The 16,476-nt window shown below is 31.2% G+C and overlaps 3 protein-coding genes and 4 non-coding genes across 10 annotated transcripts; 4 read left to right on the forward strand and 3 right to left on the reverse strand.

Annotated features, from left to right (window-relative positions):
- Window positions 1-166: 166 nt before the first annotated feature.
- On the reverse strand, window positions 167-674 carry LOC107015777 (histone H4). The gene has a single exon (XM_015216181.2). It carries the CDS (start codon window positions 602-604, stop codon window positions 293-295), a length of 312 nt encoding a protein of 103 aa, XP_015071667.1. The 5' UTR covers window positions 605-674; the 3' UTR covers window positions 167-292.
- Window positions 675-2,942: 2,268 nt separating this feature from the next.
- Window positions 2,943-3,015, reverse strand: TRNAK-CUU. The gene has a single exon. It is a non-coding gene; the product is annotated as a tRNA-Lys (tRNA).
- Window positions 3,016-3,393: 378 nt separating this feature from the next.
- Window positions 3,394-7,444, reverse strand: LOC107018384 (UDP-glucuronic acid decarboxylase 6-like). Of its 2 annotated transcripts, none has more exons than XM_015218851.2 (13): window positions 7,289-7,444; window positions 6,168-6,267; window positions 5,984-6,070; window positions 5,589-5,676; window positions 5,306-5,397; window positions 5,077-5,141; window positions 4,917-5,005; window positions 4,570-4,647; window positions 4,382-4,475; window positions 4,217-4,283; window positions 4,068-4,131; window positions 3,930-3,970; window positions 3,394-3,751 (listed from the first exon to the last, which is right to left on the reverse strand). In XM_015218851.2, the coding sequence occupies exons 2-13, from the start codon at window positions 6,246-6,248 to the stop codon at window positions 3,566-3,568; spliced, it is 1,032 nt and encodes a 343-aa protein (XP_015074337.1). In that variant the 5' UTR covers window positions 6,249-6,267; window positions 7,289-7,444; the 3' UTR covers window positions 3,394-3,565. The 2 variants fall into 2 exon arrangements, with proteins under 2 accessions (XP_015074337.1, XP_015074338.1); XM_015218852.2 differs by lacking the exon at window positions 7,289-7,444 and adding an exon at window positions 7,141-7,167.
- A 3,445-nt stretch (window positions 7,445-10,889) lies between these two features.
- On the forward strand, window positions 10,890-10,961 carry TRNAH-GUG. The gene has a single exon. It is a non-coding gene; the product is annotated as a tRNA-His (tRNA).
- Window positions 10,962-11,014: 53 nt separating this feature from the next.
- On the forward strand, window positions 11,015-15,997 carry LOC107016302 (dolichyl-diphosphooligosaccharide--protein glycosyltransferase subunit 4A-like). Of its 3 annotated transcripts, XM_027916162.1 has the most exons (4): window positions 11,015-11,123; window positions 11,851-11,949; window positions 14,117-14,250; window positions 15,796-15,997. In XM_027916162.1, exon 3 carries the CDS (start codon window positions 14,120-14,122, stop codon window positions 14,228-14,230), a length of 111 nt encoding a protein of 36 aa, XP_027771963.1. In that variant the 5' UTR covers window positions 11,015-11,123; window positions 11,851-11,949; window positions 14,117-14,119; the 3' UTR covers window positions 14,231-14,250; window positions 15,796-15,997. The 3 variants fall into 3 exon arrangements, with proteins under 3 accessions (XP_027771963.1, XP_027771962.1, XP_015072282.1); XM_027916161.1 differs by lacking the exon at window positions 15,796-15,997 and having other exon boundaries at window positions 11,026-11,123; window positions 14,117-14,374; XM_015216796.2 differs by lacking the exons at window positions 11,851-11,949; window positions 15,796-15,997 and having other exon boundaries at window positions 11,055-11,123; window positions 14,117-14,374.
- On the forward strand, window positions 11,454-11,526 carry TRNAR-CCG. Its single transcript has one exon. It is a non-coding gene; the product is annotated as a tRNA-Arg (tRNA).
- On the forward strand, window positions 11,905-11,977 carry TRNAR-CCG. Its single transcript has one exon. It is a non-coding gene; the product is annotated as a tRNA-Arg (tRNA).
- Window positions 15,998-16,476: the final 479 nt, after the last annotated feature.

The following is a 16,476-nucleotide window of genomic DNA, read 5'->3' on the forward strand; positions in this document are numbered from 1 at the left end:
GGTGTGTTCCATTATTGATTAAGCCTTGTTAAAATGGGTTAAAGTTCTTCATTTGTTGCAAAAACAAAAACAAATTCATAAATACAGCAAAAGATCAAATTAGACAATTTCTGATTATCAAGAGATGAAAAGAAGCCATTTTTAACCCATTGAAACACAGAAATAAGATGTAACTTCAACAAAATAAAACCATTCTTCACATTCATAGATTCAGAAACAAGATATTTCATAGATTCAGAAGCATAATCATAACTAAAATAGTATTAATAACCAATAACAGAGATCTAAAGTTTTAACCACCGAACCCATAGAGAGTTCTTCCTTGTCTCTTCAAAGCATAAACAACATCCATAGCAGTAACAGTCTTCCTCCTAGCATGTTCTGTGTAGGTAACAGAATCACGAATCACATTCTCCAAAAAGATCTTAAGAACACCTCTTGTCTCTTCATAAATCAACCCACTGATTCTCTTCACTCCACCTCTTCTCGCCAACCTCCTAATAGCAGGCTTGGTGATTCCCTGGATGTTGTCACGAAGCACCTTACGATGACGTTTTGCTCCGCCCTTCCCTAATCCTTTGCCACCCTTTCCACGGCCAGACATTTTTGAAAAGTTTTGAGAGAATAATCAGAGAGAAAAATGAGAGTCTTGATGATGGAGAATTGAGCTGAGCTAGGGTTTATATAAAAGGGGAAAAAATTTGGAGGGGGATTGAATTTTTTGAGCGGAAGATATTGGCGGTTGATTGAATCTGTGAAATTTGAAATGGACGGCTAGGGATTGCGATCCGCGTGATTGCTTATGGATTATTGTGGACCGTTGATTAAGTGGGATTCAACGGATGGTAATTGTTTTTGTTCACACATGGATCGATGACGCGGATTGTGCTTACCAGCTCATATTAATTTATGATTAGTCAAATTTGATACTTCGCCCTAATTACCTATTCATTAACAAATTAAAAAATGACAAAAAAAAGTTATGTATTATAATTTTAATTAATTAATTTAAAAACAATAGAACTTATTTTACAATTTTAACTTTTTTAATTTATCAATTTTATAATTAATAAGGATAAAATAATAAAAATAATACGTGTCAATTTAAAAATAAACAATTAGTTAGGAACATAAGTACTAATTTTATAAAAATTCATTTTCTCTCTTTTTAAAAAAACAAGTGACTGTTATGATAAAAAAAAATGATATATAACAACTAAAAAACCTTAGATATATTATGATGTAATTTGAGGATTGGAGTAAAGATTAATAATAATAAATAGTTGAATGTTATTTATTTTTTCTTAATAATATTGTTATTATTACAATCGTATTAGATTATTTTTTGTTTTTGTATTGGTTGTTATTTCCTTTGATTCGGTTAATGTGTTATATGTTGTTTTTACTATTCTCTTTTATTTGTTTTAGCATGACTTTTTTATTATCTTGTGTTGTTAATGTCTTTTCACCGTTGTTTCCAACATAATTATTTGTTCTTTTTTATATTTGATGAGATATGTTTTACTTGGTGAACACAATTTGATTAATTCTCTTTGATTGATTTTAAATTAAGTGATAATGTTAATTGTTATTTGTCGAAAAGTGACCTTTAAACCAAAATCAAAACTTCTCATAATTCCCATTATGTTTCGGTAATAAGTAACTAAAGTAGATAATTGTATACGACTTTGTTTACGTATTATTCTCCATGGAATTCGACCCCAACCTAGTTGGTATTTTATATTTGACAATGATCGCTTTATACTTCTTAACTGAGGTGTAAATTTGAGCGTATTTATGTATATGAATAATATCAAAATATATTGTATAGTAACGTTTGAATTAGTATTTAGTAATGCTGATATTAATTATATCGACGTTCGTTATGCTGAGATTATTTCATAATGTAATATTTGATAATTGACTTATTGAAAATAATATGCATTACAACAATTCTAAAAAATATTTCTACTTAAATAAGGTGAAAAGGATGTGAGATTTTTTTGAGGAACGATTATATCTTTATTAATACTAATGTATATCTTAAAAACATTAATATTGAAAAAATTGTCATGTATTAATTATAAATAGCGCAATGCCTTAAAGTATATCAAATAAAAATAATACACAAAATTAAGACATGCTTTATTATAATATATCTTACTAAACGACCTCTCTATAAGTGTGACTAGAGAAAAATATTCTTATTGAGTGATTGATTAATGACTTGATGAACATCATAACCATAAAGGCGTGTTGGAGTTTGTTACAACTCGAGAGCTTAAACAACAATTCTGATGAAAATTAGATGGGCTATAAGTGACGGAAAATAGTTTTACTTCTTATGCACGTCATAACAATCGTTATTTATACATCTCTCAAATTACACATCAAAATTTTAACTATCATATTATATTTGAATTCCCTAGAGTCGATTGTTCTACGGAATTTATTGTATTAGATCACTAATGATCGACTGGACACGTGAGATTGTCTCGTACTAATGTAGCTAGTCAGAGTATGTCCGGAATTAGCTTCCTTGGGAATACCTTGTTTTACCCTTATATAGTCCTTACTAACTTGAATTTGACTAGATTTGTTCTGTTTCACGTTTATCCTTTGAATCTTCCGCACATCTACACCATATTTTACCAAACAACTAGATACTACAAGCAACTATAATCATTAGCCAACATCACCATGCACATCCAACATCTACATGACTTCATCGTTGTTAAATATTCCTAATTTTAACGCACGAGAAAATTCCATGAATTGTTTTAGGTGCTTAAAATTTCTTGGCATATTTTCACTTTTCACATAGCAAAGTTCGAGTTTCATGATTTTTTTTTATAAAAAAATAATTTTTGGATTGTTATTCGATTCCAAAAAGGGCAAATTACATTTGACCGATCAACTAAAAACAATTCAAAATTGATGGACGCCCACCGTGGGGCTCGAACCCACGACCACAAGGTTAAGAGCCTTGCGCTCTACCAACTGAGCTAGACGGGCTTTTGTCTTATATACCCACGTAGACAGCATGCATGATTGAATTCCTCCCGGATGAGAAGGCAGGAGCTAAGCCTATTGATACACTAGTTAACTGGCCTACTTGTCAGCTATTCACACTCGGTAATCAGAATAGGGCTCTCGACTTAAAACGGCAGTTTAGAAGTCTGGATGGTGGCGCCTAAATTACTCAAACCTGGCTGAATCAAATAGGCTTATCGGGCTTCTCTGTTATTCAATTTATTTTGTTGCTCTTCCCCACGCCTATTTCTTCCCTGGCCCTTTAGTGGAGCTTGCCCAATACAAGTTTGTACTAGAGTTGAGGCATTCAATTTTATGAAATTGTCCACAATTCGACACATAAATGATAAAAGAAACACATATATGAAAAGATATTCGATAATCATATATTAAAATTGACATCAAAATGCATTTATATGTAGCACAATAGTCATGCTGCAAATGCAATAAGATAAGTGAGTGGAAAAACTGAGTAAAAATGAAAACATAAAAAGCCTCTCAAGTGTGTCCATCACTCAAAACCAATAATAGCTCATTTCTTTCTGGAGATACCGAGCCTGCTACGGAAATCGTCCTCCATAAGGGGAATACCATCGCTCAATTTGATCGTTGGTTCCCATCCGAGTAGTGATTTTGCCTTTGTGATGTCCGGCTTTCTCTGGCGAGGATCATCTGGTGTATTTTCCACTGTAATAATCTGCACATCTGGATTGATGAGCTGCAAAACAACAACTATACTTAGAGACGGATTCAAGGATTTCACTTGATGGACTCAACCTTTAAGATTCTCAACATTGGATTCATTATATATATCATGCTCCGTGAAGTTACTGGATTTGGATGAACTTGTAGGCGTGTCATGTGAATACATAATCGAGGGAAGTTCAGTGGATTACCTCTTTCACATTCTCAGCAAGTTCAAGCATTGTGAATTCACCTGATTACAAGAAGATGAGTTGTTTTAGTTAAGTAATAAAATTGGAAGAATGGGTTTTGATCGGACATGCCAAAGAACCAAATCAACGGAAGCTAACCTGGATTCCCGATGTTAATTGGTCCAGTATTATCTCCCTCCATCAGACGAATAAGACCATCAACCTTCATTGTTCAGAAAGGAAGGTAAGAAAAGAAGATGAAACGTAATATGAAATTCAAGTATAGTGGCTCATAGACTGTAATATACCATGTCGGAAACATAACAAAAGCTGCGAGTTTGTGTTCCTGGTAGCTGAACAGTCAAGGGTTCATCACTGTGAAAATGTACGAAGAAAGGGTAGGCAATTAGTAATTCTCACAATGTAAGATAAATATGGAAGGGTAAGAGTGATAACGGGGTTCATAATATTACCGAATTGCCTGGGCAATGAAATTGCTGACAACACGGCCATCGTCTATGTTCATTCGTGGACCGTACGTGTTGAAGATTCTAGCAATTCGTATTTCTGGAGATGCAAAACAAATTCTTCAGAATGCAAAACTTTACAAAAGAAAACTGAATAGATTTTGAAAGAAACGTATGTGTAGGAAGTGCTATACCGATTCCATGCTGCCTGTGATAATCAAACATCAAAGTCTCAGCCACTCTTTTCCCCTCATCGTAACAACTCCTAACTCCTGAAATACACAAGCTACATTACATCACCAATCTAGCACGACCAATTTCACAAAACCGAGGGTAAATATAGATCGAGCAGATACTAAGAAGAAACTGCAATTCTAGCAAACTCTAAAAGGAGGATATTTAAGAAAGAAGCGAGTCATCTATTCTTAGATGTGTTCTCAAGTGTTGTATATGACCTTCAACGAGTCTTTTTCCATTATCAAAGTTTTGTTTAATGCCATATCATTAGAAACTGAAATTTAAAAAAGCGATAAATGCATACCAATTGGGTTAACATTTCCCCAGTAGCTCTCATCTTGAGGGTGAATAAGTGGGTCTCCATAAACCTCGGAGGTTGATGTCAGTAAAATCCTGCTCGAGTAATGAAGTTAGACGAAGATCAATTATCAAAAGAATAATTGACGATAGAAGCAGATTCATACCTTGCCCCAACTCTCTTGGCAAGTCCCAACATATTCAAAGTGCCAATGACATTTGTCTTAATTGTCTGCAAATACCATATAGCAAGTAAAAGATCAATATAAACCACACACCATTTTTTGGGCTATCTAGATTCAAAGGAACAAGTGATAATATAAAGAAAAGATGGGAACAAGTGATAATATAAAGAAAAGATGAAAACTTTGCAATACGGGGATCTTCATTACTGACCTTAACAGGATTGTACTTGTAAAAGATTGGGGAAGCAGGGCAAGCAAGATGATAAATTTGGTCAACTTCAATCAATAACGGCTCAGTAACATCTGTATATAATATGAAGATAAAACAAGGCAATCAATGGGAACTTTTTGTAGAAGCAAACAGAGAAGAGATCTGAAAACAATTTGCGGAGGGAGCTCGGCAGATATTGCTCAAGAGATGCTTGCGATATAATTTTGGTAGATAAGAACTTTCGGGAGCAGAAAGGTTAGATAAATAAGGAAGAGTGATTTACCATGACGGATTAACTCAAATCTTGGATGGCCAAACCATTGCTTTAGGTTATCCTTTGATCCAGTGAAGTAGTTATCCACAACAATCACCTAAGCATAACACAACAAGTTTAGGTAAACGCAATCATATTTCTAGCCTTATTATTTTTTATTGCATCAATGTGCTAGTATCTAGTGGCAGGGGCAAATCTAGATGGTCACTAATGGATTCACGTGAACTTAGTAGCTTTTACCACCATACACTATATATATACACAGAAATCCATAAAATATGGATAAATATTTGTTCGTAAACCGAGTTAATATTACAGTAGAAACAGTAAACTTCAAATCTTGGATCCGTTTTTGTAAGTGGAACATATGATGTGAAGCCAGGCCTAAACTTAAAAGTATTTACCTCATTCTTCTCATTTTGCATCAGTCTGTCAACGAGGTGAGAGCCAATAAATCCAGCACCACCCGTCACCAAAATTCTCATGTTAGCCTGTAATCAAAAAGTTCAAAGATGACAAACAGTAAAAACACAAGATCAAGATACAAGCAGCAAATGAAAAGACTCATCAGAGCCATTTCTACCGTACCTGGAAAAATTTTGCTTTGCGCAACGGCGATGGTTCTGGAGGAGGTTTTGCAGAAGCATTGTTTTCTCCATTGGAAGCCATTTCTAGATCAATTCGATTTCTAAACCAGAGACCAAATCAAAAGTTCAGAGCCAAAAAAATAAATAAGATTCAAGCAAACTGTCACAATCTACAATCGAGCTAACTAAGAGCAAATCAAGATTACCACAAAACTAATACTCGTCCACAAAAAGAATTATTGACTTCTCCAATAGACAGTACACATGAATAATAAAACCACCATAATGTGGAAGCAGGACTTCCACCAAGGGGATCCAAAAAGTAACAAAAGTAAACACGCAAAGAAGCTAAGAGGATCCAACATCTAATACATACTTAAACAATTTGAACATATACACGCATTGTTAGTTCACCCAGTCCTCACTACACAAATTAATTGGTGTCAGCAAAATGAATTTTTCCTCATCAAGATCCTCTATAGTCCGACTAATCCGGATCAGCCCCGTTAAAAACCCAACCCAACCTAAGATAACTCCATTTCAAAGCTCAAAACCCGTGACCCCTGGTTAAAAGTAAGAACCTTTTACATTCCACCACACCCCTTCACCAAATGTGGTGGATCCTCTTTATAGATCAATCACAATTTCTAATAGCAAGATGATATCTCCCCATCTCACCCCCCCCCCCAACCCAAATAAAATTAACAAAAAATCCCAAATCAAATTACAAAAGAAGCAAAATTTCTAAAAAATGAACACACCCATATCAAATTATCATTTAAAAGCTAACAACTTGATTCCATATTCAGCAAAAATCACCTGGTTGTCTCTAAATGTTAATGTAAAACAGAAATAATACTAAGTGTAAGCTCAATACATGAATTTATAGATTAAAATTCATATAGATTCAAAACAAAATAGCGTATAAAACACGTAAAATCAAGATTCAAGATCTCTAATCACACCAAACATACCAACTAGAGAGATAAAAAAGTGATCTTTGAACTTAAAAAAAATAAAATGAAACAATCAAAGCTTATGAGCAACTCTAAAAGACCCCACAACAGATCTGAATCTATTTTTTTCTCAAAAAGAAAATTGAACAAAAAAATATTGCATTACCTAAGTGAATATTGAAATCCTGAAGGAAATGATGAAGCTTAGTGTAAAATGAAGAGATATATAAAACTCAACAGAAATTGGGTAAATGGTGGGGAGTTCTAAATAATTGCTGGTAGTTAAAAAAAAATCTGAAGTTTTCTGCTTGAAAATAAATAAATAAATATGTTATCTTTTTTGTATCCAATTTATTTATTTAATTTAATTTAATATAAAGTTTTAAAATATATATTTCAAAATCTAAATATAGAATTAATTATCATTTAAGTACTATATTGTAGTTATTAATAATATGCCACGTTGGTTACGTGTCACTAACGTAGACAAAATTAAATGTTCAACGTTATCTTTCCAATTAGAACGAAACATTAGTTATGTACCTAGTTAACGTAGTATTCAATTGGTCACAAATCACTATTTTAATTTAGGTAATATTATTTAATTGGATTTTTTTTTAATTATTAAAAAGGAGACTTTTGAGTATTTTGATCTATTCTCTCCGTCCGGTATTATTTGTTATGATTTTTATTTATAGAGTCAAAACTTTAAGAACTTTGACTAACATTTTAAGATATATTTTTTCATCATATTGATATGCAAAAAAAAAAATGCAATTTCTAGTATTTTTTATATAGTTTTTGAATATCTAAAGTTTTTATTTAAAATATCAAATTAATGTAATTTAATTTAACATTAAAAATTAGTAAAATTGATTTTCAAAAAACGCAACGTGACAAATAAAAATGGAAGGATGGAGTATTAAATATTCGTGTGGCTATAATGCTTTTATTAAGGCTGTTTGGTGTAAAGAATAACATCAAATACTTTTGCGATTAAATTATAGTGTCGTTTAGTCTATAACTTATCTTGAGATTAATAATTAATACTGGAACAAGTTATTCTTCTCTTGGGGTGGTATAGTAATCTCAAAATAATTTATTTATGAGGTAAATAGATAGAATGACAAAGATATCATTTTAAATCATTTTTGTATATATCTTTTTTTTTGGATGATAAGATAATATATATAATATAAAAAAAGTTATAGAGTTAAGAGGTATTGGTCCCTACATTGTTGCCATAGTTTGCTAGCATTACTAGATTTTCAAAATATGCTAACTTACTATAAGTTGTCCTTAATACTTTTTTAGTAGATATTACACCATGACGATCATCCTCGATAAGAGATAGAATACGATATGGTGGAGTGGATAATAATATAGCTTCTACGGACGGTGTTAGGTTGGTACCTAATCTTGACAAAACATCTGCTACCTCGTTTGTTGTATATCATTTTCACATTCATGTATTTTTACATTACTTTTAACACCACGTATAATAGCATTCTCATTCTTCATCACTTCTTATTTGTACGATAATCCTTCAATATTTTCTATTAAAAGATTACACTGTTTAAATATAATTCTTATGTATGAATTTATTTGATCAATTTTTACGTTTATTTTTATTTTGATTTCTCATAAATTTTCTTTTACTTTAACAAACTTAAGATGGAAGTTCTATTTTAAGCTAAATAAGAAGAAAGTTAATTTTTAAATACATATTGTACCATCGTGAGAAAATAAGATACATAAAAAAATTATTTGAGAAAATAAAAAAACTAAATAAAGTTCAAAAACACAAGAACAAGTTATTACAGATTCTATTATAATTTATCTCACAACAACTTATATTCAAACCGAACAATTCCTAAAAATACTACAATTTTAAAATTAAGTTACTTTTAATAATTGAAAAATAATACTTTTTTTTCGAGAAAATAAAAATCGTGTTACATAAATTGAGATTAACACGTAATATTTTAGTTATTATGCACAAAATTCCAACACATCAATGTAGAAGATAAATAGTACTCACATGAATAAAGAAATTTTACATAACTTATTCATATGTAACTTTAAGCAGCAATCACACAATCCACTAATGTTACGATGGGATTGATAAAATAATTTTACCCTTAATTAAAAATTTTAAGATCGAGCTCTGAATATAAATTTTATCAGAGAAAAATATAGTATCACTTTTAATAATCTTATCATAATAATCTGAATTAATTTGAACTCAATTAAAAATACCAAACATTATGTGGATCAAAAGATAAAGTTTGATATTTACTATATTTTTCATTAAATAATAATAAAAAAAGAGTCAAATACGTCTTCGTTATTGCAATTATATTTCACTGTATATTTTTTTTATACGAATATATATGGATGGAGTTGGTAAAAATTCAGGAGTCCATTAATAAATAAAAAAAATAGTACTATTTATAAATAATTATTTGTGAATTGTGAGATTTTTAAATTTACGTTGAGGGTTGTAGAAGTTTGGCAAGGGACTGTACACAGCCAAATTTGAAATTTTGTCAGTTTTTGTTTAAATTAAAGTTATTGAATTCAAATGAATTTTAATATTAATTATTTTATTTTTATTTTTATTTTTTTAAAATTTATATTCAATTGTTATTTATATCTAACATTATATATGATATATTAAAGATTACATAGTTAAATTTTTAAAATCAATTTTATTGATTTCACTTTCTTCTAGTGATATGCTTTTTTATAATCTCAATTCCGATCCAATTATCGTGCATTTAACTATTGACCTTTAATTATTATGATTTTATATAATTATCATATAAAAAATTATTTGACTAAACCGATATACAGAGATGAAAAAACAAATTGATATATAATCTAGAATGAACCCTCAAATTAAAAAGGAATAAATTCTCTAGATATAATTTTTCCTATTAAACTATATATTTATATTGATAATGACTTTTACTTGTTTATAGGGATAGCAAGGAAAATTGAGTGTATTTTTGGAGCAACTAAACAATTTTTCCCTAACTAAATAGTTGGTGCTTTTTGGTGTTGTTTTGTTTGAATATAAGTTAAGATAAAATAAATTGGATCGAGATTAATTTTTATTGATTATTTGATTTGTTATATTTAAAATAATATGTATTGTATAAATTTTAAGGATAAACTATTTGTTTATAAAAATAGCTTCATGAATGTGAATAATGAAAAGCGATGTATAAAGGATTTAGAAGGATATTTTTGTTGTGTACGTATTTTATTTCGGAATAGTAGGGGCGATGTTTGGTATTCGAATAGGGTTTCCAAATTACGAATTCGATGATTGGTAGTTAAATTTCGACAATCCATAAATCAATATGGTATTCGGTAAAATCTTATTGAATTTGTAGCTGATTGTACTACAAAGTTAATAATATTATTGCTTCAATTAATTCTATTTTCTACGTGAATACACGATATAATAGAAGATCAACAAGCAAAAATAATCAAGAAAATTAAATTAACACAACTCAAAGACAAATGTATTTAGTTGTCTATGTTTTGTATTTTTCTCTTTGAACTGGTACTACTCAGAGATATGAACCTTTTAATATGACATTCATTAAGTAAATTATTTTTCGTATTTCAAAAATATCGAATAACGAATAATTCTAATGTCTTATACCAAACTCAAATACGTAATTTTAAAATTCTACTCTCGAATACCATACCTAATAATGAAATAATTTTATTTCGTGTTAATATAAAAACATGAAGTGGCTGTAGTTTAGTGGTAAGAATTCCACGTTGTGGCCGTGGAGACCTGGGCTCGAATCCCAGCAGCCACAATTAATTTTTTTTCTTTTTACTTTTTTAGTTTCAGTTTCGTATTTTTGGTTCACTTAATAAAAGCCCAAATCTCATTTTTATTTGATTAATAGTACTTTTTTCCCCCTCAGAGCAGGCTACTAATTTTTTTTTTCAACAAATTCGATCTCAATCAATCGAAGGTACAGATCTCGATCTATTGAATTTATACAGTTTCGTATTTTTAATTTAGTTTTAATGTTTTTGCTACTGTATGATTCTGTGTTTGTGATATGTATAGATCTGGATTTACATGATTTCAGATTTTTGGAAGAGTTTGATTTTGTTATCTGTTGTTCTGTGTGTCGTTTTTGTCATTGATTTTGATTTTGGTTTGTTTTCTTCGTACATGAATGGAGTTTTGATGGGTGAAGTGGTACCCATTTCTGATGAGTTTTTTTTGTCCCTTTCGATGATAGTAGAAATTTTTGTAAAGGATAGTTATGAGGAAATGGAGAAGATGGTAACAAAGTGATCACATAGCGGAGTGGATATCGCGTTAGACTCCGAATCTAAAGGTCGTGGGTTCGAATCCCACTGTGATCACTGCCTACTTTTTTGATCAAAATTTTTGTTTGAAAACATTGTTTGTTCATGATTTTCAGTGAAATTTCATTTCAACTCACAAAGCTTCAACTTATTTCTAAGAGAAAAATGCATGTCCAAACACAAATTCAAGTTCCAAAAACTATTTTTTCTACAAACTACGAAAACTCATTAGTTTTCGAGTTTTAAGTAAATTTATGGCTAAACGCTAGGTTAGTTAAATTCTTTCAGAAATGTTGCGTTTGTTATCTGTTCTTTTGTCTTTCTCAATGTTAGTGGACAGAGTAGTACTGAAATGAGTGTTTTTGTCCCTTTTGATGGTAGTGGAAATTTTCGTAAAGGATAGTTATGAGGAAATGGAGAAGATGGTAACTAAGTGATCACATAGCGGAGTGGATATCGCGTTAGACTCCGAATCTAAAGGTCGTGGGTTCGAATCCCACTGTGATCACTGGCTTACTTTTTTTTTCTTTCATATTTGTGTTTGGTTTTGGAGTTCGATGTGAGTTTACATATACTTGGTTCCTGTTTAGGGAGTAGACTTTCAAATTTTTGTTTGAATGCGTTGTTTGTTCATGATTATTGGTGAAGTTTCATTTCGATTCACAAAACTTCAACTTTTTTCTTAGTAGAAAGTGCATGTCCAACTACAAATTCAAGTTTCAAAAACAATTTTTGCAATAAACTTTGAAAATTCATTTTTTAAGTTTTAAGTAAATATATGGTTAAACGCTAGGTTAGTTAGATTCTTTCGGAATTGTTGAACCGTTGCTTTTGTTATTGTCTTTCTCAATGTTAGAGGAGAGAGTAGTACTGACATGTATAAGGGAACGGAGAAGATGGTAACAAGTGATCTCACAGCGGAGTGGATATTGTGTTAGACTTATGATCTAAAGTTTGTGGGTTTGAATCCCACTGGGATTGCTTCATGCCTTCTTGTGCACCTGTTTTGTTTTTCTTGGTTTCATATTTTGGTGTTTGGTTTGGGAATTGCATCCGAGGGTCTATCTGAAAAAACCTCTCTACCTCCCAAGATAAGGGTAAGGTTTGTGTACACTCTACCCTCCTAGACCTCACTTGTAGGATTACATGGGGTATGTTGTCGTTGGTTTGGGAATTGCTTAGTGAAATAAAAATTATTGTAATATAAAATTCGAAAGAGGTTGTACTTTTTTCTTCGGAGATATAAGCTTGAGGCAATTGGTTTGAGAGATTGTTATGAGCTGCCTCCACTGCATATGCATTTAGTTATGAACTTGGTGCTCCTGCTAAGTAATTTTGGTTTTGATTTGGGGACATGATATAGGTAAATTATGCCACCAAGATATTTCTATTGAAAATGCATGTTGGTTTTCACTTGATTAATGGTTTTATTCCTCTAATCATTGCCTCGGCGTGAGAGATGCTTATGGAGTGAAATAAGAGGCCAAGTTTTCCTTTTTCTGTTCTATTGGTTTAGGTGTTTGTTTGTGTCACATGTTGCAATAATCTTCCTTTACTTTATCTACAAAGGAAGTACATGAAAATCTCAAGGGTGTTACTTGAGTATTTGAAGGAATAGGAGCAACTTTACCTTAACATTTTCATAAGTATGTCTACCATGATGCTAGGTTTGTGAATTTAATTAAATCATTCCCTAAACAAGTGTTAGGCTGTTACAGTAGGATTGATGTCTGATTATGGAATATGCATAAGGTACATTGAGACAGAGAATTTTAAAGGTATCAAAGTGGTTTTAGATTGTGAAACATGTGTATAGAGCGGTGTGAAGCTTCAGAGTTTTGAGCTGAACACAATGTTGTGCATGGTATAGCTACCTAACTTGTCCAATGAGTCTTTTCTCTAGTGGTAAAGAGGAGGACGATACCTTGAGGTTGTGTTTCTTAATTGTAAATGAAAACAATGTATTCGTTAACTCTAAAACTGTCATTGATCGTTGACGTAATTGTTCAGTTATTGCTTTTCAGTAACTTGGCTCAGCAACTTGTAGTCTCATCAGAACATTGATTATACAAGGAGGGAGGGGATGTACTGTCGATGACCCACTAAAGTAACCCAATCTTTTGAATGTAGGGCGATAAGAAAATCAATTGAACTCATTTTCAAACAAATAAGATACACGAAAAGACTATGTAACATAGGAAATCAAGATTATTCCATCAGAGCTTGTCATTATTAGAGAAACAAAAAGATAATCTACTTTTGCATAGACGGGTTGAAATTCTTAGTATCTGTTTTGTGCTATACCAATTTTCCAACTCCAAAAAGAATCGAATGTTGCTTGTCTCATGGTGATATTTTATTCATTTTTACCTGGTAACTTGATAATGGGACTGATGAAACACTAGAGATCATCGCAGGAACTGGACGTTTGTGTTTTAGTTCAATAGCTTTCGTGAGTGGGGTATCAATTAGCATCTACTTCATTTTCAATGTTTTTCAGTTTGTGGATTGTAAAGGAATTCTGTCTTGCACCTTATTTCTCTGAAATCGTAAAGCTGTTCTTGCAGACTAACTGTTGTGTTACTAAACCAATTACTAATACTCTTCTTTTGGTCCTAACTGTTGGCTCTTGAACTTTGTCTTGCAGATAATGGATGATCAAGATTTAGGATTCTTTGCTAACTTTCTTGGCATCTTTATTTTCGTATTTGTTATTGCTTATCATTGTGTAGTGGCTGATCCCAAGTACTTTGGCAACTAACTGATTTAGATGATCCCATAGTAAGTAGTAACTTTTAATGAGCTCAAGATGAATTTCATTTTTATCGTTTATTATTACCAGTCAGTTCTTACCTGAATATTATGAGATCGGATATTTGGTCTGACAAAGTCGAAGTTTTATTTATTCTCTCTCTCATTTTGTGAACGTGATGGGTCTTGATCCATTGCAACTATTCTTAAGAAAATGTGCAGAATCATCGGGTTAGACCTATCAGAAACAACCTTTCTACTTTTACTTAGAGGTAAAGCTGCGACACTTCACCCTTCCCAGATCCCATTTGTGGAGTATCACTGGGTATGTTTGTTGTTGGGTCTGCACCTAGAGGTTCAGTGATAAGCTCTCTTTGGCTTAACTACTTTGTTTGGTAAACAACACAAATGATTATAAGCTTTAACCAGTCTTCTTTAAATTGCTAAATGCTAATATCTTTTGTAATCTCTGAAATATTCTTTTCTGAAATAAGCAAATGTTTCTCAGAAATAATGTTGGTTGAAAATAAAAGTGAAATTTCAACGCTTACAAATTTTCTAGGGATAATTGGTCGTCTTTGACGACTTAAATTCTCATTCCTCATGACTTGCTTTAACAGCTAGTCAAATGTAGAATTATTGTCCATCTTCCAGAGCTCATACGGTCATCCATGAACCAAAAATGATTTTAAAGTATATACATATATATACACATTATTATTCCAGATATTCCTAACTTTTAAAATAATCATGGTGATAGTCGCAATACATTACTTTTTCTTTTAATTAAAGGTTTCGATATTGATATTTAGATATAGAAAAAATCTTGAGGAAAGGATCAAAATAATCTTTTTTCTTTGGGTTAAGCTCAAAGTGATCCTTGAGTTTTCACATGGAGCACTAATAATCTCTTATGTTTGTAATGTTGGTGTACTTTTGGTCCTCCTCGAAAATTTTACCTATTTATTAGCATTGATTTTAGGATTAATTACCTGAATATACAACTTAAGTTTACATATTCTCCATATTTCCCTTATTTTTTAAAAAAATACTAAAATCCCTATTTTTTAATAAATCTAATCTAACAGATACATTATTAAATTAGAATCCTAATAAATCCTAACCAATTAAATCTTATCCCTAATTTTACTCTTTATTTTCCCCAAATAAAGAACCCATTTACACCACTCCCAAAATTAATGCATCAATTTCTCAACTGTTCATCTTCTCAATTTTGAAAATCAAAATTTTTGCTCTCCATCCCTTCGTCTGATCTGTCCGCCATTTTTGTCTACTCTGTCAGCCTTTGAAAATCAAAATTGTGCTCTCCGTCCGTCCGCCTTCGTCTAATCTGTCCGCTATTTTTGTTTACTCTGTCCGCCTTTGAAAATCAAAATCGCCAATTTCGTCTACTCTGTCCGCCATTTTCGTCCAATATTCTTGAAAGGTATTGTGTTCTTCTTCGATTCTCTCTTTTCATTCTTCTATTTTTCTAATATTTCATGGATCTGTCATTTAGTATTGGGATTACTCAAATAATCACTTCAAACTCTAAACAAATCTATATTTTTGAAGATCCGAAATTGGTTGAAAACAAGTCTAAGAGCTTGCATAATCTTCTAACAATGAATAAACAAAGTTCGAAGAAGCATAAAACATAAAAAGAGGCACATGCAAAGACACCCAAGAAGAGGGGTAGAAAGCTTGCAATGGCCATATCCAGACCTCCACTGCCATCGGTACGTATTTCGATTTTATTTTTTTTTTGTAATTTTTTTTTGTCACATGCAATGACTTTTTTGTATTATCAGAAAAAATATTTTTATATTTTTTAGATTATTTATTTGATACAGAAAATACTATTTTTTTTTGTACATTTTGTTTATTAAGTATGACTAATGTACAAATAAGTTGAAAATCAAAAAGAAATTATGTAAATCAAAACCCAGTTGCGCCTCTTCTTGGTTGTCACCTCTTTTTGGGGTTTATGCTTATTAGATCTTTAATAAGCATATAATGTTAATTTCCTATATCAATTATCACATATAACATATAATGTTGTTTTCCAATTTATCAGATATAGTATATTTGATCATGTTGTTGTCTAAAGTGTATGTAAATTTAAATTTCAAATTATAGAGAATATGTAAACTTAAGTTTAAATTTCAAATTATAGAATTATATGTATGTTTGAATCAACATAAGTATCATTTTGACTGGTCTGCATTGTGTTGTTACAATTATGTATCAAGCACA

Source organism: Solanum pennellii, chromosome 4, assembly GCF_001406875.1.
Source record: "Solanum pennellii chromosome 4, SPENNV200".
Taxonomy (NCBI): Eukaryota; Viridiplantae; Streptophyta; class Magnoliopsida; order Solanales; family Solanaceae; genus Solanum; species Solanum pennellii.